Genomic DNA, 26,110 nt, shown 5'->3' with positions numbered 1-26,110 from the left:
GTATGTGTTCCAGCATAACTCTAGAAAGGCTCAAGAAATTTCAACCAAACTTGGTACACAGATGACTTACTCTCTGGAAACAAAAACTGTGGGGTAAGACATCTCTAACACCCTTCGGTGTGTGTGTTTTATTAAGGTACAGCCTGTTGTGCCTTAAAACGGCTTCTACTGTACAGCGCAGTGGAGTGACATAGTAACAGCTTCCAGTACTCCACAAGGAGGCTCCCTCTGGTAAGGGGGAAAATCCAACATTAGAAATTACATTTGGTCCAGACATTTTCCTCCTATAAACGCCAGGTTATCAGCTACTTATAAATTAACTCTGGATAGGTGTACAATACAAAATTAATTCAATAATATTTAGTTATACGGTGCAATCTAAGCAGGCCATAGATAACTATCAGACTGATTGACATAATCCTAAACTGACTGTCTTGCTGTGATTAGAACTATCCTTTGAATACCTTCCTCATCGTGCTCTACTCATCTGTTGGGACTCAGAATTAAATCAAAGCACACAAGATGCCTTCTTACATAACAAAAACCAAACACGTGAAATAAAAACCTACATGACTTATGTGTTTAAAAGATACATGGGGCAATCCCTAAATTGATACGTTTAATATCAACTGTTTAAACCAAACAGTAACTTATTAATAAAGATCCTGATAAAGCCTTCACTCAATCAGAAACAAAAATAAGCAACTTAGTCACAGTTCAAATGTTTGCAGATTGTGGCGTCAAAATGTAGACAGATTGGCATGGCTCACGGCGAACTTTCAAGGAACTTACACTTATAACACAGGCACCTCTGGCATGTCCATCTTTTGTAACATAGCAACCAATGGGAAATCCAGGATTGCAAAATTTCTGATTGTCCTCAACCTCATAACACCATGTTACTGGCATATTATCCACAATCCTATAAAAAATTAAAAGTACTTCATGAAATGCTGCAGGAAACAACATTAAAGCTAAATAATAAATATTTAAATATCAATATCAATATTTAAATAAAGGTCCAAGGCAAAAAATTTGCATTGAAAAATATAACAAATTGGACTCCAGACCAATTTCTATAGAGAACATTCCTAACTAGGAAACACTAGGTGGGATGGGGTGGGGACTCCCAAAATGAGCAGTTTGCAGTTTCAGGTGAACAAATAACATAAATTTTATTTATTTTTTACTTCTATTTTGATTGTCAATATATCAAATTGCATATATTAAAAAACTCAACTATTTGCATTAACCAAATAGCCAAAAAACAATGAAGAATCTTTCTGACTGTTCAACAAAAAAAATATATGCATGAATTTCTGATACATTTACATTATAAAAAAATATTCTTTAGAGTGCCATAAGAGTTATTTATACAGTGGTCTTTTACTTTAGCTACCATAAATAAGGTTTTAACTGTGGATTGACAGTTGTGTGTCAATTCACAGCACTTAACATCAAAAAAACATTGCTTCTATTTTAACTATTTACCATAAAATAATTTTGTTTCTGCTAAAATTTAAACCACATACATTAAAATTGTAAACTCACCAATGATGCTGATAGTTCAACAACATACTTTTTTTCAGAAATTGTAATTTTTGCCTTTGTTCAGGTTTATTAAGATCATATTCTTTTGTACAAACATGTCTGCAAGTCTCTTTTTGGTTAAAGATAAACTGAAAGATGAAAAATATTCAGATTATAAGGAATTGTATCTTAAAATCTATAGCAAAGTTAAGACAGAAACTTTATACAAATAGACTAGTTGACAACTGGGGATTCATACTATTGTTGAATCAATGCATATAATCAAGATATCAATCGCTAAAAGTGGCATTATCTCTTCTGTATAAATTCATATGTCTAATGCAATTGTTAGTTTAAGCCAAATGAGGCTATAGTCCAAATATTCTATGTCCATTTGTTTCAGTAATGGTATCCTATTATCTTCACTACCGGTTCAGTAGTGGGAGCACATGCACAGAAGGTCCGTGATGACGTCTGGGTGGGTGGGCGGAGCCTTGTGCCACCACCACTACCGGTTCGCCTGAACCGGTGCAAACCAGCAGCATACCACCTCTGATTTGTTTCTGTTAAACAAGAATATGAACCTTTCTTGAATCTATGCAGAAAAAGAAATCAGATTTCCAATTTGGTAGGATTCAGCTTACAGTTTTACAGCCAAGTTATACTTTTCTATAGGGTAGATTCCTCCAAAAACAGAAGGATAGAATTGCAAACACATGACAATGATGAAACCTGAGGAGCACTTTCATACAGAGGCTTCTCTATTTTGGAAGGGCCCCAATAAGCACCAACTATCAATTGACATTTATTGAAATATGTTGTCCCATCAAGACCAAAGCAGAAGTCAGATAATAAATCAATGTGAAAAACAGAAGGTAAATATCAGGATGGCTGTACTGAGCAATTCTAGCACAACCTTCCAGATGCATTGCATTATGATTCCTATCAGAAGGGCTACTTGAGATAATAGAAATTGTAATTCACCATATCTAGAAAGAATCAGGTTGGGGGGTGTGTGTGATTTACTCAGTGGTATGGAGTCTGCAAAATAAAGGTCTAGTTGATCACATGAATGTTATATGATCAGCCTTAACACAATAATACACTGCCATATCTGTCAGTCACATTTTAGTAAGAAAGCTTTGCAAAACGAAACACTATACCTCAATGAAAAGAAACACTCATTGTATTTTAAATTATGCTGAAAATGTAACTCCACACTTAAGTGATTTTCTGCAAATGTAAGAGTAGATTCTTGGCAGTAATTCATGCAGCAGTTGTGGCCTAAAGTTGCACAGTGAAAAACAAGAACCGAACTTAACCAGAATAAATATGATAAAATTTGAGGTAGTTTTTGGCCCAAGAAAACAAACTACCAGTAACCTCCAAGAATTCCTAAATTAATAAATTAGCCTATAACTCCAATCTACAATTTTTAGGCATCCAAACAACTTTGATAAGATGGAAATAAGCTTTTTGGAAATTCAGCTGTTTTAAAACTTGGGCCTTTTCCACTTTATTGCCTAAAACCACCTCTCCTCGGATTGGTTTGTGCTGCATGTCGCTTTCTGGCTAATCACAGAAAGCAGAGTCTGCCCAGATAAATTATATGTCTAAAAAAATAAAAACAGACTGAGTCAGGCAATAAACAAGACCAGGTTTGACCAAAGGCCTACAGCAGTTCAGTATGCTGATAAGACAAGTGATGACTGATGGAAATGGATTCAGCAGCATAGCTACAGTGGTGTGAAAAATATATAACCCCACTGGGGGAGAAACCTGAACTGCAACACACATTTACAGCAGCTCCGCTCAGTTTTATTATGTAATTAGTGTTTTAGTACTTTTACGAGACTTATTTTTTTACTTAACTAACTTCGTTTGGATGAGATGATAGTGAAGACAAATACAAAGATAACAGATTTTGTCTAGAATTGATAGTTATGGGGAAAAGGGTGTTAGTCCGGGACATCTCCTTCCTTTGAAGTTTGTTAAACAGCTGAGAATTGAGGAGCACTTTGCAGGAAAGAGAGCTGTAAGTAAAACTAATCCCACCCCACATCTCTCACAAATTTGAAGTACTAGAATGGCAAGTACCAAACAAAGATGGCAAAACAATAATTATTAGACCTCATTTCTTTAGGAAGAGCAAAATGAGAGTCACATTGCGAATAACCAACCCAGGTATCTGCTTCAGGGGAACTGAAACTAAGTCCAAAAATAATTAAAAAATCAGAACATAGAGAGGTACCAAAGAAAAATTCAACTACCGTATTTTTCGGAGTATAAGACGCACCTTTTTCCCTCAAAAAAGAGGCTGAAAATCTGGGTTCATCTTATACACTGAATACAGCATTTTTTTCCCTCCCAAAACCCTGCCCCCTTCACCAAAATGCCCATAGCTTGTAGGAGGCTTTCAGAGAGCTCCTGGGGGCTGAGGAGGGCAAAAAAAAAGCAAAAAATGGGCCGGGTTTTTGCTCAATTTTGTCCCCCCCCCCCGCAGTCCCCAATTGCACTCTATAAGCTTCCTAAAAGCTATCCATGCCTTTTTTGCTTGCTTTTCCCCACCCCCACACCTCCAGGAGCACTCTACAAGCCGCCTAAGGGCTATTCATGCCTTTTTTTAAAAAAAATGGGCCCGTTTTTGCGAAAAACGGCCCATTTTTGGGAGAAGTGCAGAACGCTTTTTTTTAGATATGCCTCTTCAAAACCTTGGTGCGTCTTATACTCTGGTGCATCTTATACTCCAAAAAATATGGTAAGTTTATGGCAAAACTATGCCTCCTCATAGAGCAAATTCTCAATATTTGAGAATATTTTATAGCTATAAGATATGAATTGGGGACACTGAAGACATATATCCACACTGAAAAGTGTTCAATATATTTCAACATATAGATATTTGATCTTCACTTTAACAATATAGATAACAGGGATATAACAAATATAATGCATCACTTATATTTTGTAGCCCACTGTTTTGCCTATAAATGGTGAAGATTTCAACTGCCAACTTGCCTAGGTCAGGCAAACTCAATCTCAGAGCAGGTGCTGAAACAAGTCTCTACGAACCCAAAATTTCATCATATGACCTACAAGTAGTTCTCCCCATGATTGAGTCAAAATGCATGAATCTACTTTTAGAGAGAAGCTGCACAAATTAAATCTAAATAAGAGGTATATCAGGATACCTTTGCCATCCAGAAAAAAACATCAGAGCAAGATTAAAGTTTGCAAAACCAGGACTTCTAGAATAATGAGCTCTCAATAAACAAGGCAAGTATAGGGATATTTGGCTACAGTACTAGAAGACACATTTAGTGAAACATTTCACCAGAAGAAACATCCATGAGATACCAACTAGTGTTGGAAATGTTATGATTTGGGGCTGCTATGCTGCATCAGGATCTGGCAGCTCAGCATCATTGAATCGATTACGAATTCTTCATTGTACCAGAAGCTGTTTGAGGACAATATGAGAACAGCGGTTGGAAGAGTGAAGCTTAAACAAAAGTAGACCTTGCTACATGACAATGACCCTAACATACCAGAAAATTCATCAAGGAATGGCTGGGGAAAAAACCCAGAGAATTCTGGAATGGCCAAATCAAAACTGCGACTTAAATCCTATTGAGATGCTATGGGGTGATTTGTGATGGGCTATGTATGCAAGAAACCCCTCCAACATTCGCACAGCTGAAAAAGAAATTCCTTCCACAATCAGTTGAAAACTGGTAGATAGTAGAAGAAATGCCTATTTGAGATTATTCTTGCCTTAGGAGGCAATACTGACTATTAGAACCAAGGGTGTACTTACTTTTTCCAGTAAGGAAAGGATGCACCCATTAATTTTGTTTTGAAAAAAACATTAGAAAGAAAATTTTCATAGTTGTTTTGTGCAATTATGTCACCTTTAGCTTCATATAGTTTGATTGAAGATAAAACAACGGATTTGTCCACACATTTTTAAAAAAATATTTATAATGTTCAGTACACATGGGGGTGTACTTATTTTTTCACATAACTGTACCTTTTTTATTTCTTGACAATGCAACACCTGATAATCATACTTTCAGTATGAGCACTGCAGGGTGAGAAAATCAGCAAGTCTGACTAAGTGTCCAGTGAAAGCTGCTTTCAGATTGTCTGCCTACCATTTGCCAGAATGCCAAGTTAGTAGGATATGAGCAGCTGTATGCCATTTTAATTTAAACGCAATATCTCCATCAAGGAATTGCACTGTGAGAAATGCAAAATGAGGCCGTATCATCACACTAAATTAGAATGCTTCGGTTAATTCTAGCAGCAGCAAGCAAAATAAATAAATAAATAAATCAGAGCAGGCCCTAGAGCTGTAGATTCATCCCAAGTCTCTAAAATTGGCCCAATAATGCTACATACTGGTATTTCCCAAGCAACAATTCTCCTCAAGTTTTCATCTTGTTGAGATTCATGCTTTCCATTTTGCAATTTTACATTTGTTCAAATGAGGATTGTACCTTGTAGGGAGATGGTTCAATCCTCTCACCAAACAATACTTGACCAAGGTTTTCAGAAGGTCGTTTTCCTCCCTCTGCTTGGCAAAAATCGAATCTATGGAAGAATGCAGATTTATAAAATTCCAATATCTCAGTATGAGTTAAAATATTTTATTTGAACAGCCCTCTGTGCATCACTTTTTACTGAGGGTCCAGTTACTTTTCTAAATTAATTTTTATATAAGTTTTCAGAAATTAGCAATTTCAATCATATTTTGGGACTGTTTTATTTTAATGTATCACGAGTCAGAAAGTCAATCCTTCATTTTAGACAACAACCCAAATAAAACAGGGGCAGTCAAGCAAAAAAGAAATAAAATAATATAACTCATCAGAGAATATTATCTTAGGTGACATCCTATACACAAATATATGATTAATATATATTACTATTCTAACTTGTTAATACCAAAGCTGATATCGTAAAGCTAAAAACGTATCATTTAAAGCTATACAGTAACAAAAGCTAAAAATTGGAATCTGAGAAAATATATTGATGTCATCAAACTCCTGAATTTAAAACTATTGCCTACGGTCAAGGAGGAAGCGTAAATCATATAGTTACTATGTACCGTATATAGCAATAAGATTCTTTATCATCAATTTGTTTATATCTTTTAGTCTTTGAATGTGTCAGTGTCCACTTTATTTTGGTGTAGTATAACAAAACTTGGCAACATTCAAAGAAGCAGAGTCCAACTAGTCAGATGGAAGAAACTGCATGAAGAAAGATTCAGTATCCTTGGATATTTTTCCATTTGAAGATAGAGCAAGATCCACTCTCTCTGTAAATCCTATAATATAATAAGGGATTTATTCATCTGTTCTGATATACTGGAAGCCCCTCAAGACCTGGTTAAGTTATCAGGCCTGAGGTCCCAGGGATCTGGAGACATGCTTAGATGGCTCCATTGCTGAGGTATCTATTCCTATCCTCTCTTTGCATAGGGTTTACATATTTATTTTTATAATATTTATCTTTTAATGTGCATTTTTATATTTTTATACTGATTTTATACTTAATATGTGTGTTCTTTTATTGGGTGGTTGACTCTGCCCAGAATTGCTTTTTGTGCTTTGGTGCACAATTGTGCATCCATTCAAATTTAATAAATGTGTAAAAGACGGGGCAGTGGATTTTACAGTGCCTGTGTTGCATGGGCACAGTTAGGAAGTATAGGGTATTTTCTTATATCTACCTTCCAAATACAGTCAGTGGTAGGACAGTAGACCAAGCTAATGTTAGAGAACTTCTTAGCTTGAAAATTGGAACAAAATTTAAGTATCTTCAGATCTAAAGAAGGATGAATCAACTAGTTAAAATATATTTTGCACATCAAATACTTAAATATATATTTTGGTCTGACTGCCTTTCCATGCCCAGAAAAAATGTTCTAAAATAATAAAAATGCAACTTCTCTATTAAATATTTAGACTCTTCCATCTCACATTGCAATTATCTAATGTCAGACGGTTCAAGCCTTCAAATCTAATGTGGTTATACCTAATATTCTCAAAGCTTTATATTAGGGGCCACTAGCAAAACACTAATGGTATTCTCTCTGATATTCTACCAAAGTAAAATTTGGGTTTAAAAGAAGGAGAATGTTTTGACATTTTTGAACTTTGCTGTTGATGAAAACTCTTGAGAATACCATGAATAAATCAACCCAAATTTTTGTTTAAGAAACACCAAGCTTAGGTTATTATATTTCAGACACATTATGCAAAGGCCTAGTTTTCTGGAAAATGATCTAATTTTGGAAAAGGTAGAAGAGAAAAAGATAGTGGGTAGCTTGGTAGATGGACTGGTCAAAAGTGCACCATTGGAAGACTTGAAGGACAAGATTAGAAATGTTTGTCATGAAGAAGTTCTAAGAGGTTAGTGTTAAGGTTACAGCAAACAAACTGATGACACATAATCAACCAACCAACCAATACAATATTATCAAGCCCCATGGCACCTCACATAACACTTTATGTCAACTTTTGCTCAAAAATTACCAAGGCAAAAGGAAAAAGGTTTTAAGCTTTTTAAAAGTAAAAAATAATCCAAAATATTATGAGTGTCATAACATCTGTATTCTTGTGTAAGATCTCATAATTTTTCCATCTTTAATGTTTAAAATTTATGCTTGGGAAAAAGATTACATTTTCCAAAAGAATTGTATTTGTGCATTAATATGTACAGAAAATCAAATAAATACTGATATCTAAAATTAATTCATTTCATAATTTGAACATTTTTAATTATGAGATTCTAAAATACAATAGATCACAACTAAAATAACCTTTATTAGATATACATTATGACCACATCTATACTATGGAACAAAATGTTGTCCCATGTTTGTTTAGAATAGTAGAGATAAATTATTATTATTGGAGACTAAAACATATGAAGAACGGTTGCAGGAACTGGGTATGTCTAGTTTAATGAAAAGAAGGACTAGGGGAGACATGATAGCAGTGTTCCAATATCTCAGGGGTTGCCACAAAGAAGAGGGAGTCAAGCTATTCTCCAAGCCACCTGATGGTAGACCAAGAAGCAATAGGTGGAAACTAATCAAGGAGAGAAGCAACTTAGAACTGAGGAGAAATTTCCTGACAGTTGGAACAATTAATCAGTGGAACAACTTGCCTCCAGAAATTGTGACTGCCCCAACACTGGAAGTCTTTAAGATGTTGGATAGCCATTTGTCTGAAACGGTATAGGGTTTCCTGCCTAGGCAGTGGGTTGGACTAGAAGACCTCCAAGGTCCCTTCCAATTCTGCTATTGTTATTTGTATATTTGTATTAAATTAACACCTACAACTGAGCAAATGAATATAATACTGTCCTTAGGACAAATGCTTAGAATAGGATTTAGCAAGCCAAATATTGCACCAAGCAACTAATCCAAAGGGGAAAAGTAATTTACCACCGTGGCTGATTTGGGAGAGCCATTCCTTTTTTAGCTTAGCAAAGCATTCATAAAGTACTAGTAGTTTGATGTTAAAAACCAAATTAGGAATAAGATTTAATATACTTACGCAGTATATTCGTAAGGAAGGACTGATTCCACAGAATCCAGTCTATTCACAAATAGTTCTATCACAGACTGCAAACAGGAAGAAAACATTATTAGAGATAATTAAATTAACCCATATCGATTTTCTTAGCTCTAGACAATGTAATTAAAGTACTTTGAATATAGTACTTTATTTAGAACAACTAAAGTCTAAAGTAAATGTACTTTTATAGAATTATATTTTCCAGTGGCAAATAGACCTAGTTAATGATAGGAGTTTCTCACTCTCTTTAGGAAAACTATCTTTCCTACATCTGATGTACATGGATGCTGACAGCTCCTAAAACAGATCAGGAAGTTGGGACAGAAGATTGCAACTTTCAATGCATGTAGCCCATGGGAAGAAATATAGTAGGATTGATCCTTTAAGCAACAGAGAAATATATCTTCTTATATAATTTTAAATGTTAATATAGCATTACTGAAACAATATTTTATCAATAGAAGTTCAAATTAGCCAGCTGGATGATTTTGGCCAGTCACTATCTTACAGCCTCACCCAATTTACAGGCAGAGTTGTTGTTGGAGGGGGTGGTGGTGACAGAAGGAATAAGGTGTACTGGATAGCTTCACTGCCTTGAGTTGTTTGTAAAAAAAAAGCAGGATGCAAATAAACAAATAAATTGCTCAGAGTCAAAATTACTAGGATTGATAGTATAAAATAAACTTCACAACATGGAAAACACATATAATTAAAAGTAATTAATTAACATGATATATTATAGTTTTTTCAATCAGATCAAAGATCCATTAATTTTTTGTATCTGACAATTCCAAATAGCTCTATGCAAACAGATAAAACACAAATTCATTAGGTTTCTTATTCCTTCTCCTCAGCATACTGGCCCTGAATATGATGATTATAATGATAGATGGCACCTGACCAACCTCTGTTTCCAGAGTTCTAAGTGATCTTATATAAAGACACAAAAAACAAGGGGCCATAATCAATTTTTGTAATAATTATTATATTGATTATCCACTGTATACAAAAGTGATTGCATTTATCTACATTCTGGAGAGAACAATTAATTAATGGATAGATTTATATTTACTTATTTAGGACTGTCAAAATAGTACAATTGCAAGAGGAATCTGAGGAAAATGCCAGTTTGAGAATGGCATTTCTTTCCTACTGACATACTATAGTAATTTAACTTACTTTAACTTAATTGCAATTTAATTACTTTATTGCACATGCCATGACATCAGACACATGATTCACCAAGAACTAAGCCATAAACCATACTTTGAAAAAGTATGGCGATATATAAAATATGTAAAAGAAATCTCTAGGAACAGAAAGGAAAATTGGACTAATTAATTGCTTTTCCTCTTCTCAAATCACCCACTAATAAATTTTCCATTTATCTAGAAGGCTCCGGTAGGAACTTAAAATCTTTACAATCTATTTAATGTAAATAACGGTTAGGTTTACAGAATGTGCCTTGGTTCCTCTAACCATTTATTAAATATCTACAGCTATGCACATAATTCTAAGCCATGATAAAAGTTTACTAATCATCTGAATAATAAATTTAATTTCCCCCCCAAAAAACTTTCTCTTCAACTATTTGAATTCTAAAGGACACTGGAGAGAGAAGTGCCAGGTCGATGGCCAAGGTCAGGAAGATCAAAAACCCAGCCAACCAAACCAGAAGCAGCAAATGGCAAATCACACTTTGGTATTGTTGGTCAAAGAAAATAACGCAACCCCTTCAAGAAGTCAATGAAGGCCGGGGGGGGGGGGGGGGCGCTTTAACTTTTGGTTTTTGCAACAGGGAATAATAGCCCTTTTTGGTCGACTTTGGCAGGAGGAGGAGGAGGAGGAAAAGAATAGGGAATAGGATTAAGATAGGATAGGATAGGACTCTTTATTGGCCAAGTATGATTGGACACACAAGGAATTTGTCTTTGGTGCAGAAGCTAAGTAGGCTGAGACCTGATCTGTTTGTCTGTCAGACCAACAGATCTTATTAGCAGACAATATGAGATTTTTTTTTGGGGGGGGGGGGAATCCCAGGACTACAAAGCCCTTGAGGATCATGGTCAAGGAAGGTAGCCACCCGACAAGCCGTCTTCCTATTATCCCCAGCAACCGCCCCAGAGGCAGAAAACTTGGGGAAGGAAAGCTCGCCCGTCCCGATTCCTCCCAGCGCCGTCCTGACCCGCCCCTCTCCCAGGCAAGAGACCCTCCTCCACGGCCACAGACCTTACACTCCGAGACCTTATCCGACTTCTCGCAGAAGTTAACGGGAGCCAGGCCGGGCAGGTAGAAAGCGAAGGCGAAGGGCGGAAGAACCGCCTGGAGCGCGGAGAACAACAACAGCCGCGCGACCGCCATGGCGACCCAGACGAGGACGGAGAGGAAACCGAAATAAAACAAAACCCCCGCGGCCCCCTACGGTCCGAGCCTCCTCGGCGGCTGCTTCCGGTTTCAGCAGACACGTCAGCCGGTGTTGGCGGGAAGTGCATGGAAAGTCATTTCCGCTTAGCCTTAGCGGGTGGGGTGGGATGTTTCTTAACTGCCATGGTTACAGCGCGACTGGGCGGGGCTAAAGAAGGCGTGGTCCAGTCAAGGTGCAGCTCTGAAGTTCAAAGTCTAGAGCGGTTGGAAGACGCCAGGACTTCAACTCCCAGAGTTCCCCCGCCGACGTGGACGTGGTGCTGAGGGGAATTCTGGATGTAGAAATCCACACTTTATCTTAAAAATTGCCAAATTAGGAAAAGCATTCTTTTGGATAGAAATCATCAGTTGAGATTTAAATGCAGGAATAACAGCTGGGAAATATTTGGTCCCCGGTGTATATTCATCCTCTAATTCTGGAAGATCGTCCAGCAGCAACCGATGATGAAGATGATGATGATATCCTTCATCTTTATTAAGATAGTAGATAACCCTGGAATAGCAATAGCAAACGCTACCTGCAAGTAATATACAATATAGCATAGAAGTGAGTACACCACCTCACATTTTGTAAATACATATTTAAGTATATCTTTTCATGTGACAGGGCTGAAGAAATGACACTCGGCTGCAATGTAAAGTAGTGAGTGAACAGTTGTATAACAGTGTAAATGTGCAGTCTCCTCAAAACAGCACAACACACAGCCATTAATGTCTAAACTACTGGCAACAAAAAACTCCTAAGTGATAATGTCCAAATGGAGCCCAAGTGGCTGTCATTAGGGTTAAAATCTGAACATTATGCTGTGTGTTGTGTTATTTAGAGGGGACAGCACGTTTACACTGATATACAAGCTGTTCACTCACTACTTTACATTGTAGCCAAGTGTCATTTCTTCAGTGTTGTCACATGAAAATATATACTTAAATATTTACAAAATGTGAGTAGGTATACTCACTTCTGTGGTATACTGTAATAAAATGATGGCAAGGAATAGCATAGTTTTGCCTTACCTAGTGTGGTGCTCTCCTCCTCCAGAGGTGTTGGACTGTCATTCTTGTGGCTGAGGATGATGGAAGTGGTAACTAAGACGGTATCTAGTTTGAGGGCTGGCTTCAATAAATTTAAAAACAAAAATGCAGTCTTCAAAACTAAGCAAGTTTTCCTTGGAGAGAGAATGACATCATGCAGAAGACTGTCTTGTGCGTATACCTTTAGAATTGACTCTTCACAGGATAAACATTTAATTCTGCTTACAGATCCCAGTGGGTTTACATTATACTCAATTGGACCCCCAGCTGTGTGGATCTACAAGATTAACCTGGAAACATGATTAATGAGACTGATTTTCATTCCTATTTGGACAATAGTTGCAAAACTATGAGGATTTACTGGTAATTGAAGAAATGCTAACTGTAATATGCTAGTTTGACCTGTTGGGTTAATTGTGTTTCATGCAAGTGATTTGTTACTGATTCTCACATTGTGCCCTGCTAGAAGGTTGCAGGTATTCTGAGGCCAATCACTTAAGCATACTATTGACCCTTGAATCAATAACACATGGTTTCAAACTACAGTTTGTTTGTTTTGTTTTGCCTTTATTTGTATGCCGCCCTTTTCCCTGGGGGGACTCAGGGCGGCTCACAATTCAAAAGAGGGAGGGGGAGAAGACAAACAATAGACAATACAGCATGTTAAAAAGAAAACACAACAATCGCACAATTCGAGTGGGGCTACAATCTTAACCCCAGGCCAGCCGGGACAGCCAGATCTTTAAAGCGGCGCGGAAGGACTGGAGGGTGGTGTACAGTAGCTATTTAATCATTGAAAAAGGTATGCATAAACATTTAAAAGATAAGGCTGCTTGTACCAAATATAAAGAGTCTCAATGGTATAAGAAGGTAGGACTGATCGTATAGGTGATATAGTTCTTCTCAATATTGATAGTCTTAAAGTGTAAATGAGTTTACATAAATATACCTGTATATGTTTGTAAACTCATTTACATATCTATCTATCTATCTATCTATCTATCTATCTATCTATCTATCTATCTATCTATCTATCATCTATCATCTATCATCTATCTATCTATCCACCCATCCTTTTCTCCCCTAACTAAAACTAGATCTGCTGTTATCCAACTTGTTGAAAGTTTGGAAAGGGTTCAGTTTTGAAAAACAGGTTTTTCAAAAAAGCTTGGGAAACAAAGCACTATTAAAGAAAAAATCCAGGGAGAAAAATGACTGCTTGAAGGCCGCCTGCCAGCATCCTCAGAACTTACCTCAGGTTATGGAGAAACCCTTCAGACACCAATATCCTAAACATCCCCTCTCAAATGGACTACTGCATTCTATATGGGGCTGCCTTGGAAACCACTCAGAAACTAAAGTCCAAAATATAGTTGTGTAGGCATTCCATGTGTCACAGATTGCAGCCACTGCTAGCTTTATCACTGCTGTTTTGGGGAAGTGTCTTAGTCATATTCATGGCTAAAAAATATTTTGGGAGAAGAGGAAGCACTCAACTTTAAAACTTGAACATGAAATATCACCTAAATCTGACTTTCTGGCAGACTGAGGATGAGATGAAGGAAACATCAGGACATATTTTAAAAATGTACATCACATCTCTGCACTGAAGTTACAAGAATTTACAGTAAGTTCTACTTAGTTTTTCTTCCAACTGCCCTCAACTGGACAATGAAACTTAAGTCATAATAAGTAGAAAGTATTTGCTAATGCAAATGGAAGTTGCTTAAAGACATTGGATAAAATTAACCATATCAACTTTGAACATTCATATGTCAAAGGTTTTCTATTTCTGTCCAGTTAAAAAAAAAAGCAGGAAACTACACAGTGATGACTTGTAAAAAGTAAATAAACTATAAATACTTTAAATGTTCTCCATTTCCTGATTCAGGGTTAGGCACTAGATAATAGAATCAATATCTACGTATTTGCAAAAAAAATAAGACAAAAGAACAGGATGTATAGGTTTCCACTATGGTTAAAAGGGAAAGAAAAAGTTACTCCCTATAATATAGTTTACTTTTTACAAATCATCAATATGTACTGTCCTGCTTTTTTATATACACATAAAACATATACACATGTTTAATTATACATGCATGGTCTCCATATTTCTAGCCTTAACCAGCTGTCAAATACAAACATTAGAACTATTTATTTATTTGTGTTTATATACTTCCAGATTCCAAGAACAACTCCCAGAGGTTTAAAACTACAGGTAATCCTCTATTTACGACCAAAAGTGAGCCCAGAATTTCTTTTGCTAAGTGAGACATTTGTTAAGTGAGTTTTCCCCATTTTATTAATTTTATTATCTTGCCACATTTCTTAAGTGAATTAAGTGTTGTTACATTAGCAATAGCAATAGCAGTTAGACTTATATACCGCTTCATAGGGCTTTCAGCCCTCTCTAAGCGGTTTACAGAGTCAGTACATTGCCCTCACAGTCTGGGTCCTCATTTCACCCACCTCAGAAGGATGGAAGGCTGAGTCAACCTTGAGCCAGTGAGATTTGAACCGCTGAACTGCAGATAACAGTCAGCTGAAGTGGCCTACAGTACTGCACCCTAACCACTGCGCCACCTCGGCTCTTTTTACATTAGTAACAGTTATTAAGTGAATCTGACTTCCCCATTAATTTTGCTTGTCCAGCAGTATTTGACTGCTTTTCAAAGGCATAGACTGCATTTCAGCAATGCAGATAGATGCAGAGATCTTTTCCAATAGAAAATTAAAAAGGAGCATGATGTTATTCCTCTTTTGTTCTCTTTCATCTGTCACGACATGGAAATCCTTTACCACCCCCAAAGATGTTGGCCCATGGTTGCAAGCCCATTCAGGTAAATGCCAGATAGCATGTCTCTTAATAAAGAAAAAAAACCTTTCCTCTATCTGATTGCCACTTCCAGCTGCAGTGCTAATTAAGCTGTTAATAGGGTAAATGAGTAAAAAAGCTCCTTACGCTCAGCATGGTGCCTAACCGCTAAGTGTCCCACTTTAGCCATTCAGCTAGTTAAAGTTTTCAATAATTCCTAAAGGACAGCTCTACTTCTGAGTGGAAAGATATAAAAGTAATTACTTGAAAACTGTAACTCTTGTTGGAAGGAATGTCCTTCTGGGTTCAGTTCCAAGTGGGGAGAAAGACACATGGTGGCTGTTTGAAAAGGGTTTTTTAATGGTGGACAGGATCACATGCTTTGAAGATGTTGGGTGAAAGAAAAAAAGGGAATAGATGTTGGGAGTACCCTGGTTTTATGCCCTCTCTGGGCCCCGCCCCAGAGCTTCCACGTTCCTGTGCAAGAAATGCACTCTGATTGGTGGTCAGACTCCCAGGGGGTGGGGTTTTTAGTTAATTTTGTAGGCTGTCTGTCTTTTGAGTCCCAAGCTTGCTTGAGGCTGTTTCTGGGTGATGATGTAATGAAAGGGCTTTGGGGTGCCTATTATGGCTCTGCCTGAAGTAGGTAGATCTTTGTGACTGGCTCAGGCCTTAATGGTCCATTGACAAAGTGAGGGCAGAGAGCTGCTTTGTCTTTAAAACTTGTTCCTCCTTTTCTCATCCAGGGGAATATAATATCCTGCCTTTTTAATGTTTCCTAAAACATTTCATTTTTCTAGGAGAGGGGTGGGTGCTAACTTCCTCTGTTGCAACATTTGATTGCTGCACTGCAAATTATGCTGTTAAAAGAAGCTCTGCTTTTGCTCCAAGCAACTTGCCTGTGTTTTCTTTAGATGACCCATCTCGATTGGAACCCAAAACGTTCTTCTAAACATGTCTATATAAACATTTATATTAACCTCCCTTTTGATCTCTACTACAAAACTGTATTGCTGCTTGCTTTATAAATTCTTCCTCTTTTAATCTTTACTTCTTTTCACTCCACACTTAAATCAGAATAGAGAAGGAAGGGACCTTAGAGGTCTTTTAGTCTAACCCACTGCTCAAGCAGGAGACCCTACATCATTTCAAATAGGTGGTATCTAGTCTTTTCTTTACAATGTCCAGTGATGAAGTACCTACGACTACTGAAGGGAAACTGTTCCACTGGTTAATCGTTCCCACTAGGAACTTTCTCCTTAATTCCAGGTTGCTTTTCTCCTTGATTAGTTTCCATTCTTTGTTTCTTGTTTTGCCTTCTGGTGCTTTGGAAAATACATTGACTCTTCTTTGTGGTAGCCCCTCAAATATTGGAATACAGCTATCATGTCACCCCTAATCTTTCTTTTCTCTAGACAAAAGAATTGCATCCGTTCTTCATATGCTTTTAATCATCTTAGTTGCTCTTCTTTGCACTTTTTCCAAAGTCTCAACATCTTTTTTGTAATGTGGTGACCACAACTATATGCAGTAAGGATTTATAAAGCATTATTAATACTTCACATGATTTTGATTCTATGCCTCTGTTTATACAACCAAGGATTGTATTTGCTTTTTTGGTTGCTGCTGCACACTGCTGGCTCATGTGTAAGTGATTGTCTCTTTCATCTCTGCCTTTCTTATACTAAACAGCTTTCTCACAGCAGATGATGATCTGATTGAGACAGCATCGTTTGTAGATTAAATACAACTCACAATTCCTTACTTCCCAAATTTAATAGGCTTTTGTATTGTTTCATAAACCTATTTAATCTGAGAGATGCAGCATCTTCAGCTTTCTGAAACGAACAAAACCTTCTGTGACATTGAGCCTGGGATTATGCATCACACAAATCCAAAATATAGTTTGCTTTTTATGCAGGGGTTGTATATAAATTCCACCATGGTTTATGATTGGCATACTCATTTGTTATTGCCTTATTGAATAAATGTTGCACTTTTCTGTTTGTTTAAAGTCCACAGCCATTTGCAGCAAAGCATTAATACAGTTAAAAGAGAAATAAAAATCAGTATTAAAAAACTTGATGAAATGGGTGGTTTTTAACCATCTTTGCAAACATTTGGCATGCTTTTAATTTTTGTAGGAAATGAATTCCAGAGCCAGAGATTCACCCAGAAGGAGGCAATGGGGCATCTTTCCTGTGAATCAGAGAAGTTCCCAGAGGGAGAAGGGCTCCACAGGTAGTCCAGTTTTTAAGCACTTAATGTTTAAAGGCTATCACATAAAGAGATCTTGTTTTCCAGATTATGTCTGAGAAAGCTCTTTAGCCAGTAATTTAGCAGATTTCTATTATATCAACTAATTCTTGCTTGAGGAAATAGATATTATTGAGATACTGGCTTTATTCACTACATATTTATGGTGTACTATTTAAAGGCTGAACTAGGACCGAGTTCAGAAATGGAAATTCACTAAGTAACTTTCATTCAGGATGTCCACAAACTGGTTTCAAAAGTCAGGATGGTGACTGCAGTGGTGCAATTGAAACTCTGGTTTTTAATGTGCAGCTGCCTCTGCATTGAGATGTTCTCTCACACACAATTGTTCTGCAGATCAAATTAAGGGGGGACTTCACAAAAACTGGCTCAAGTTGTTGGACATTAATAGACAAATAACACAAATTGCAAATAACAAATAAATAGAATTGTGCTAAGCCATATATAATATAAATAGCTTGGTGTTGGTTTAGCTTATTAGATTAATGTCACCACTAAAAAATCAGGTGGAACAATAGCTGATTACCTCTTTTTATCGGTCCACATTAGAAAATGTCCTCACATACTGCATTACAGTATAATATGCTGGTTTAATTGCTGTGGACAGGAAGGCACTACAGAGAGTGATCAATTCGACACACGAAACCATTGGTTAACTTCTAATACCACTGGGTGACATCGCAGGTCTTGCTGCTTTAGCAGAGTAAGGAAGATACTCAGAGATGATTCACACCCTGGTCAGTGTCTCTTTGCACTTCTACCATTGGACAGAAGACATCAAAGCATAGCCAGCCGAACAAATAGGTTTAAAAATAGTTTCTATCGTTGGGCTGCCAGACTCTTAAACACAACCACAATCACTCCATGTGCACGCGGAAACATATGATTAGATTTTCTTTTCTCCCCCCCCCCATTACTTGCATAGGGATTATTCTTTATACTATTTATGTTGTTTGTATTTTTTTGTCATGGATTGCACCAGTGAGGCTAAAACCAATTTTGTTGTATACATGATGTACAATGACAATAAAGGCTATACTATGCTATTTTAAATCACTATAGGCAGTCCTCAACTTACAACCATCACTGGACTTTACGAATTATATTCTTAAATTGTTGTGATTGTTAAGCAGGGCACCATTTGTCTGCATCTGATTTTATGACCTTTTCTGCAGCATTTGTTGAGTGAACACAGCAGTCCTTAAGCAAGTCCATTTTATCCAGGCATTTTTATTTTATTTTATTTGAAAAAAAGTTTATGGTACAAAACTCAAAAAAACCCACACCCAAAAACAAGAAAAAAGAAAAAATATAAAACAAACAAGCCATTAAAAAGTGCATCAAAAAGGAAAAAACCTAGCATATATACACATATTATCCCCCCTACTTTACAGTAATGTAATATTAGTTCTCACCAGTTGTGGGTTCCTACTGGTTCAGACCAGTTTGGCCAAACCAGTAGCGGTTTGGCGGCCTGGGTCATTGGAACCGGCAGAAACCCAGACCTGCCTTGCCCATGAGCCAGTTTTCCGGGCGCCGCCAACTTGTTTTTTGCTTCTGCGCATGTGCAGAACAATTTTTATTGCACTGTGTATGTGCGCCCAGTGCACATCAAGCACGCACACCGAGCCCAAGAGTGAACCGGCAGTAGTGACTGCCAGAACGCACTGCTGGTTCTCACCCACTGCCAAACATCCCTCTCCAATTTTTTAAACTAGTAAATCTATTTGCATATTATTGACCTCCCATCTATACTCCATATCAGTAATGGCAAACTTTTTTGGGCTGCCGTGCCAAAAGGGGGGGAGCACAGGGGGGGGTTGTGCACCAGTGTGCCACGCCCATTATGCTATGCATGTACGCCCCCAGGCTCCAGAGGCTTTCTAGGAGGCTGGGGAGGGTGAAAACAGCCTCCCCATCGGACGCCCTCTGGAGGCCTCAGGAGCTTCCCTGAAGCTTCCGGAGTGCGAAAAAAAGACCTATGGGGAACCCAGAAGTTTGGGAATGGTGACTTCTGGTTTGTCCATAGGGCCGTTTTTTTGCCCTCCAGAGCCTTCAGGGAAGCCTCCTGAAGGCTCCAGTGGTCGGAAATTGGCCCTATGGACAAACTGGAAGTCACCATTCCCGAATCTCCGGGTTCCCCATAGGGCCGATTTTTGACCTCCGGAGCCTTCCCTGAAGGTTCCAAAGGGTGAAAAACAGCCCTACGGGCAAACCGGAAGTCCGTTCCTGAACTTCCAATTTGCCCATGGGCTGAAGTCAGGAGGCCAGCGTGTGCATGCGCGCTGGCCAGCTGACAGGGCAATGGCTCCCATGCCCAGACAAATGGCTCCGCATGCCACCTGTGGCACACATGCCATAGGTTTGCCATCACAGCTCTATATTAATGACAAAATAGTTAAGAGGAAGAACAACAATAATAAAAAGGACAAAATTAAAATTTCAAAACCCTCTGTTAAATTCTTTTATAATCAACTAGTAGAAAGTTTACCACAGCTTCTTATCGATCCCAAATCATCCCAAGAGTTTTAAGAGTAATTCATTCTGGATCAAATATTGATGTTTCTTTCTTCATACGTCTTATCGGTATATCAGTTATTGTCTAGTTAAGTATAATAAATTAAATCTCCACAATCAGTCGTAACTTCCCAACAAAGTCCAGGTAGAAGTGATTTCCAATTAAGTGTAATAAATCCATTTTCCAATCTTCCTCAGGCTCCTTAAAAAAAAAGTCACTTCTTGATTCAGTCAAGTTTCTGTTATTGTAAAAAAATAAATGCAGAATTGAAGTTCAGAGAAATGTATGGAATCAGTTCAGTTGGTTCTCCATCTACACAGTCCATATCTCTTGATCTACAGTTTTCAAATCAAATTCCTTTTGTGAATCCAACTTATTCAAAGCTGCATGCCTCTGAATATTTTCTATGACCATTATCATTTCATCAAACTTTTTAAAAACTTACAGCTAAATGTTGCATGTTACTAAAAGGTATTTCTCAGATTTCAGCCCCTCTTACTTCTCTGTAATTTGATACATTGTTACTCTGTGAAACTTAACCAGAGAACAAAGAATGCTGAAGCATAAGGATACAGGAAAGATATTTTCTGGATATTTCTATCCAAGATTGGAAGAAAAATTAAAAAGCAATAAACTCCAAGTATTTTGCAAATTAAAAAAATGCAAAAACCCTATACTGAGCATCTAATGTTAATGTAAATCAAATGAAAGCACTTCACCATCCAAGAACATGCCATGGTTTCATATGGGAAAACAAACATTATTTAGAGCAACAGCATAAATGAAAAGGAAAAAAAAAGAACAGCTAGAGTCCAGCAGGAGGTAGAAATAAATCAGCATTTAGTCAACCAGTCTAAAGATAAAAAGATAAAGTTCAAAAAGTGAAGTTAAAGCCCAGGCATACTTTAAAAACCCGAAATGTTAAAAGAAAGATGGATGTCCATGACTCCCTGACTGCTCCCAAAGAGAACTGGAATCTTCAAGAGTTCCCTTCCTAAGTGATCCACGGCTGTCCAAAAGTCATCATGGGTCATTCCTAAATGCTCCCATTCAAATCCAGGAAGCAGCACTGCCAGAAAACCAGCTTTGACAGCAAAATCAGCAGATTGTTAGCAAGAGAAAAAAAAGCTTCTTATCATTCACCACTCCTCTTGGGGAGGAGTTTCCAATAGGCTTTTTTTTTGCCAGAAACTGCAAGCAAATGCTAAAACCCAACAAAATAAATTAATAAATAAATTGAAAATTGCAGCCAGGTGACCATGGGATGTTACAAATGGCTGTTTAGGTGATCCTCTTATCAAACACCCAAAGTGTAATCATGTCACTGTGTGGGGAAGGTGTTGCAGCCATTAGAACTCTGAAATCAGTTCATGAGTAGCTTGGGGGGGGGAGGCTCTGTCATAACTTTGAATGGCTGTTAAGCATGTGAGCACTAACTGCATATTACCTGTGGTGGGGATGCAACATGTCATTCTATACAAGAATTATTAAAGCATTCAGTGTAACAATGCAGGTATTGTTTTTCAAGAGATGCTGAACATTGGTAAAATGTTAGCATGGATAACAGTCGTGATTTTCAGCTTATTTAGAACAGATACAAATCCCTTCCCTTCTCCAGCTACTGGCTGGCTGCCCTGATTCAGCTCTCAGCAACATCATTTCAGGCAACTTAGACCATTACAGAAAGTTACCATAACAGACAGTCTTTCCCTTGATTTCTATAATTCATATAGTTTATGAATTCTGAGAAATTGTCCAAGACATTGCTGAATCTATTCTCTGAAAAAGTGTGGGGAACTTGCTCAATTAATGAGAATAGAATAAATAGTAGTTCTTCCAAGAATTTCATCTTATTCTTCTGCACATTAACATTTACAATATATAAACCACTAAGGCAGAAAAGTAAAGAGAATCTTAATTTTAAATCCTTTATGTTGAACATTAATTTTGTGCCTAGTTTTCACATCTAAACCAGAAGTTGCTTTCTCCCTTCTGCCATTTCATTGTGATCTCAGAATATATATTCCATCTACTAATCTCCATAAGGTTAAATTTGGCCCAGTCTCTACTTTGTTGAGCTCCTGTTCTGGTGAAATTGGCAATATGAGGTGAGAGGCCATTTTGACTTTGTACAATGTTTCTAAAATTGTAACAGCTCAAGAGGATGTAGACAATTAAACTGGCAATTTCTGGTATCAGGACAGGAATTGAGTAACACAAACGCTACTGGCATCAGGCTTGATATCAGACGCAAGTATAAAAAGTGTAAATTCTATTCAGAATTTATATTTAGAATATTTACGTACAGATCGTATCCTTTACAAGAATAGAGCAAAAAAAATCCTAAACACATGAAAAGCAGGACAGATGCAAAATACAAAATTAACACAATAGCATTAAGAGACTTGGCAGTGTATACATCAAAAATTCATGAAAGGGTTCCCCCCCGCCATGTCTAGTGAGTTTTATCATTTAAAAAAGCCCGAATTTATCATAATGGTCAATACTTCCATGGTGATTTCCATCAGAGGCAATCTATTGTTAATTTAAGATCCCGGGTTGAGGTGTTTTGGAGCAGATGGTCCCATAAGTGGCTTGGACTTGTGTAGACTTCATTGAAGATGTGGAAATACTTGCTTACAAAATTTGCCACTTTTCTCTTTTGTTTTCTTCTCTCATATCATCCTGAAAGAATCAGAGGTATTCCAAACACATATTGCCTGTTTGTTTATAAATTAAATTTGGTCTTAAGTAGTTTGGAAGGATACACTGGTTGAGATGTGAGAAGTATCATCTGAGACACCCTTGAGTCTGGAATATGTTGGGATTACTACTATTTTATTTACTGCTTTGATCAGATGAGGGAATCCCTCTCCAATCCTCCTCTCCTCCCCTCCCCTTCTCAGCAGGCAGGTAAATTACTGCTGTTAGTTAGGGGAGGGAGCAAGGGAATGACGAGGGATACTCCATGAGCTGTAATTCTGCTTATATTTCTTTAAGAGTGTAATTCAATTGTTATATGTATAAAATTTATAATAATGCAGGTGAAACTCAAAAGATTAGAATATCGTGCAAAAGTTCATTTATTTCAGTAATGCAACTTAAAAGGTGAAACTAATATATGAAATAGACTCATTACACGCAAAGCAAGATAGTTCAAGCCGTGATTTGTCATAATTGTGATGATTATGGCTTACAGTTCATGAAAACCCCAAACCCACAATCTCAGAAAATTAGAATATGGTGAAAATGTGCAATAGTCTAGGCTCAAAGTGTCCCACTCTAATCAGCTAATAAAGCCATAACACTTGCAAAGGGTTCATGAGCCTTTAAATGGTCTCTCTAAATGATCTGGTTCAGTAGAAATCACAATCATGGGAAAGACTGTTGACCTGATAGTTGTGCAGAAAACCATCATTGACACCCTCCATAAGGAGGGAAAGCTCAAAAGGTAATTGCAAAAGAAGTTGGATGTTCCCAAAGTGCTGTATCAAAGCATATTAATAGAAAGCTATGTGAAAGGGGAAGGTGTGGAAGAAAACGGTGCACAAGCAGCAGGGATGACCACAGCCTGGAGAGGGTTGTCAGGAAAAGGCCATTCAAAAGTGTTGGGGATTTTCACAAGGAGTGGACTAAGGCTGGAGTCAGTGCATCAAGAGCCACCACACAGAGATGGACGGGCTTCAAATGTTGTACTCCTCTTGTCAAGCCGTTTCTGAACAACAAACAACGTCAGAAGCGTCTGACGAAAAACAGACCTGGTCTGTTGCTCAGTGGTCCAAAGTCCTCTTTTCTGATGAGAGCAACTTTTGCATCTCATTTGAAAACCAAGGACCCAGAGTATGGAGGAAGAATGGAGAGGCACACACTGCAAGATGCTTGAAGTTTGGGGAGCCATGTCATCTGCTGGTGTTCGTGGTCTGTTTGGAACCGGGCCCTGTGAGCAGCAGACCGGTGCATGCGCAGCTCGACTTGTGTGAGCGGCGAGATGGCCCACAGCTCAATTTGCACAAGTTGAGCTGCAATCAAGTGCACATACACACCAGCCCGCTGCTCAGGCAAATTGAGCTGCGTGCATGGGCCTGCCCTGCAGGCAGCCCAGTTCTCTTCTCCCCCCCCCCCCAATGCCAGGCCACTAAGCCACAAAGGTTGGGAACCGCTATTCTAAGAGATAAGCAGTATATAAACATAAATAACAGTAAATCAGAACAATTATAGTTGAGATACATATGAGAATCTAGATGGAGTTTATGCCCTTTCCTTTTCCACAGCACAGTAGCCAAACCTAGAGATCTCTCAAAACTTCATAGCCAAATTCAAGCTACAAACGTTGATTCCAAATAGGACTGGCTCTCCAGATCCCTGTATAGACCTGCTATTTCTTCTTGCTCATGACTCATGTTCTTGGGAAGTTCCCTGCGTAGCATGAATCCCATCTTTCACTGACAATTCCCCTGGATCCTAACAATCAAAGGAATCCTTGCCAATCTCCAAATGTAGAATTCCATTCTGTTCAGACATACAAGCATATTCTGAGGAGGCCTGAATTCACTAACTCTGAAAATGCTTGCCCTAGTGGGCACACACAAGGTTGAATTCCTACCAGTTGTTCCTGCTTTGATCAACAAAGGAGCAGCACTCCTAAATGGGGCTATGCAGAAGAAAGCCTAGGAGCAGAAGATCCAGTTGGAAAAGTTTTGGAGTTCATCTTCCTCCCAATTAGGTTCCAGGGTATATCATTCTGTTGTATGAGCACAAAGCAAAGTGCAACATAAATAGCTACCAACTTTAATGTGATCTGGACAAGGATGGCCTGCAGAGGGTGCAGGTTAGCTTTTTGTGCACACACAGAGATGCACTTTCTGCTGCAGAGGACAATTTATCTGTAGGATTTTCCAGTATTGTAATCTGTTTTTCAGTTTCACGTAGGAGAAACATTGCTGACAGAGCTAAGCAAGAGAAAAAAGATATATTTAGTCATACTCCTTTTTTGAAAATAATCTTTGTTTATGAGGCATGCAACATCAGCTGGGGTACCTGAATAAGGCATCTTTAACTTTGAAAAGAAAAACCTTCAGCACAGCCTGAAGTTATTAATTCCATTCAAGATTAACACAACGTCTTTATCGAGCTTTGTTTCTCTATATTTAAAACATTTCTGTCATACAAGCCAACACAGGCAGTCCTCGACTTACAACAGTTCATTTAGTGATTGTTCAAAGTTACAATGGCACTAAAAAAAAACTTATGACCATTTTTCACATTTATGACACTTGCAGGATCTCCATGGTCACGTGATTTACATTTGGAAGCTTGACAAGTGACTCACATTTATGATGGTTGCAGTGTCCTATGGTCATGTGATCCCTTTTTGTGGCCTTCCAACAAGCAGTCAAGGGGGAAAACAGATCTCTTAACAACCATATTACTAATTTAACAACTGCAGTGATTCACTTAACAAATGTGGCAAGAAAAAAGTCACTTAACAAATTTCTCGCTTAGCAACATATATTTTGGGCTCGATTGTAGTCTAAGTTGAGGCCTACCTGTATTATTATTCTTTCATTTCAATCTGTGATGGAACGCTGTTGCTTGTATAGCCAAAATGTTACCTCAAAATTGCAGTTGACTTGAAGGAATCTTGAAGTAAAAGTACTTTGGGGGGGGGGAACTAAGAAGATGGGGTCTGTTCATCTTAATGTACCTAACCATCATATACGAGAGCCAATTGGGTGTAGCACTTAAATCTGGAGACCAGGACCTCTTGCCCTCCTTCAGGCATGAAAGCTAGTTTCAGACTAGGTGCCAGCCACTTTTTCTCAGCCCAGCCCCACCTCAGGGTGGTTGCTGTGAGGAAAAACATTATGTACTATCTTGAAATGTAAAAAATAAAGGTGGGGAAGAAATCTCAAGAGAGACTTT

General features: G+C 37.9%; 1 protein-coding gene across 1 annotated transcript in view; it reads right to left on the bottom strand.

Annotated features, from left to right (window-relative positions):
* The window catches only part of TM9SF2 (transmembrane 9 superfamily member 2), a 39,554-nt gene extending 27,939 nt beyond the window's left edge, over window positions 1-11,615 (bottom strand). The window contains exons 1-5 of the mRNA XM_032226381.1: window positions 11,352-11,615; window positions 9,102-9,169; window positions 6,030-6,123; window positions 1,552-1,679; window positions 793-922 (exon numbers count right to left, since the gene is read on the bottom strand). Coding sequence (XP_032082272.1) covers window positions 793-922; window positions 1,552-1,679; window positions 6,030-6,123; window positions 9,102-9,169; window positions 11,352-11,483 — 552 coding nt within the window. The 5' untranslated portion in view covers window positions 11,484-11,615. The remainder of the gene's footprint in view (window positions 1-792; window positions 923-1,551; window positions 1,680-6,029; window positions 6,124-9,101; window positions 9,170-11,351) is intronic.
* Window positions 11,616-26,110: the final 14,495 nt, after the last annotated feature.

The sequence above is a fragment of the Thamnophis elegans genome, chromosome 11 (genome assembly GCF_009769535.1).
Source record: "Thamnophis elegans isolate rThaEle1 chromosome 11, rThaEle1.pri, whole genome shotgun sequence".
Classification (NCBI taxonomy): Eukaryota; Metazoa; Chordata; class Lepidosauria; order Squamata; family Colubridae; genus Thamnophis; species Thamnophis elegans.
Note: the sequence above shows the minus strand (reverse complement) of the source record. Positions and strands in the feature narration are given on the sequence as shown.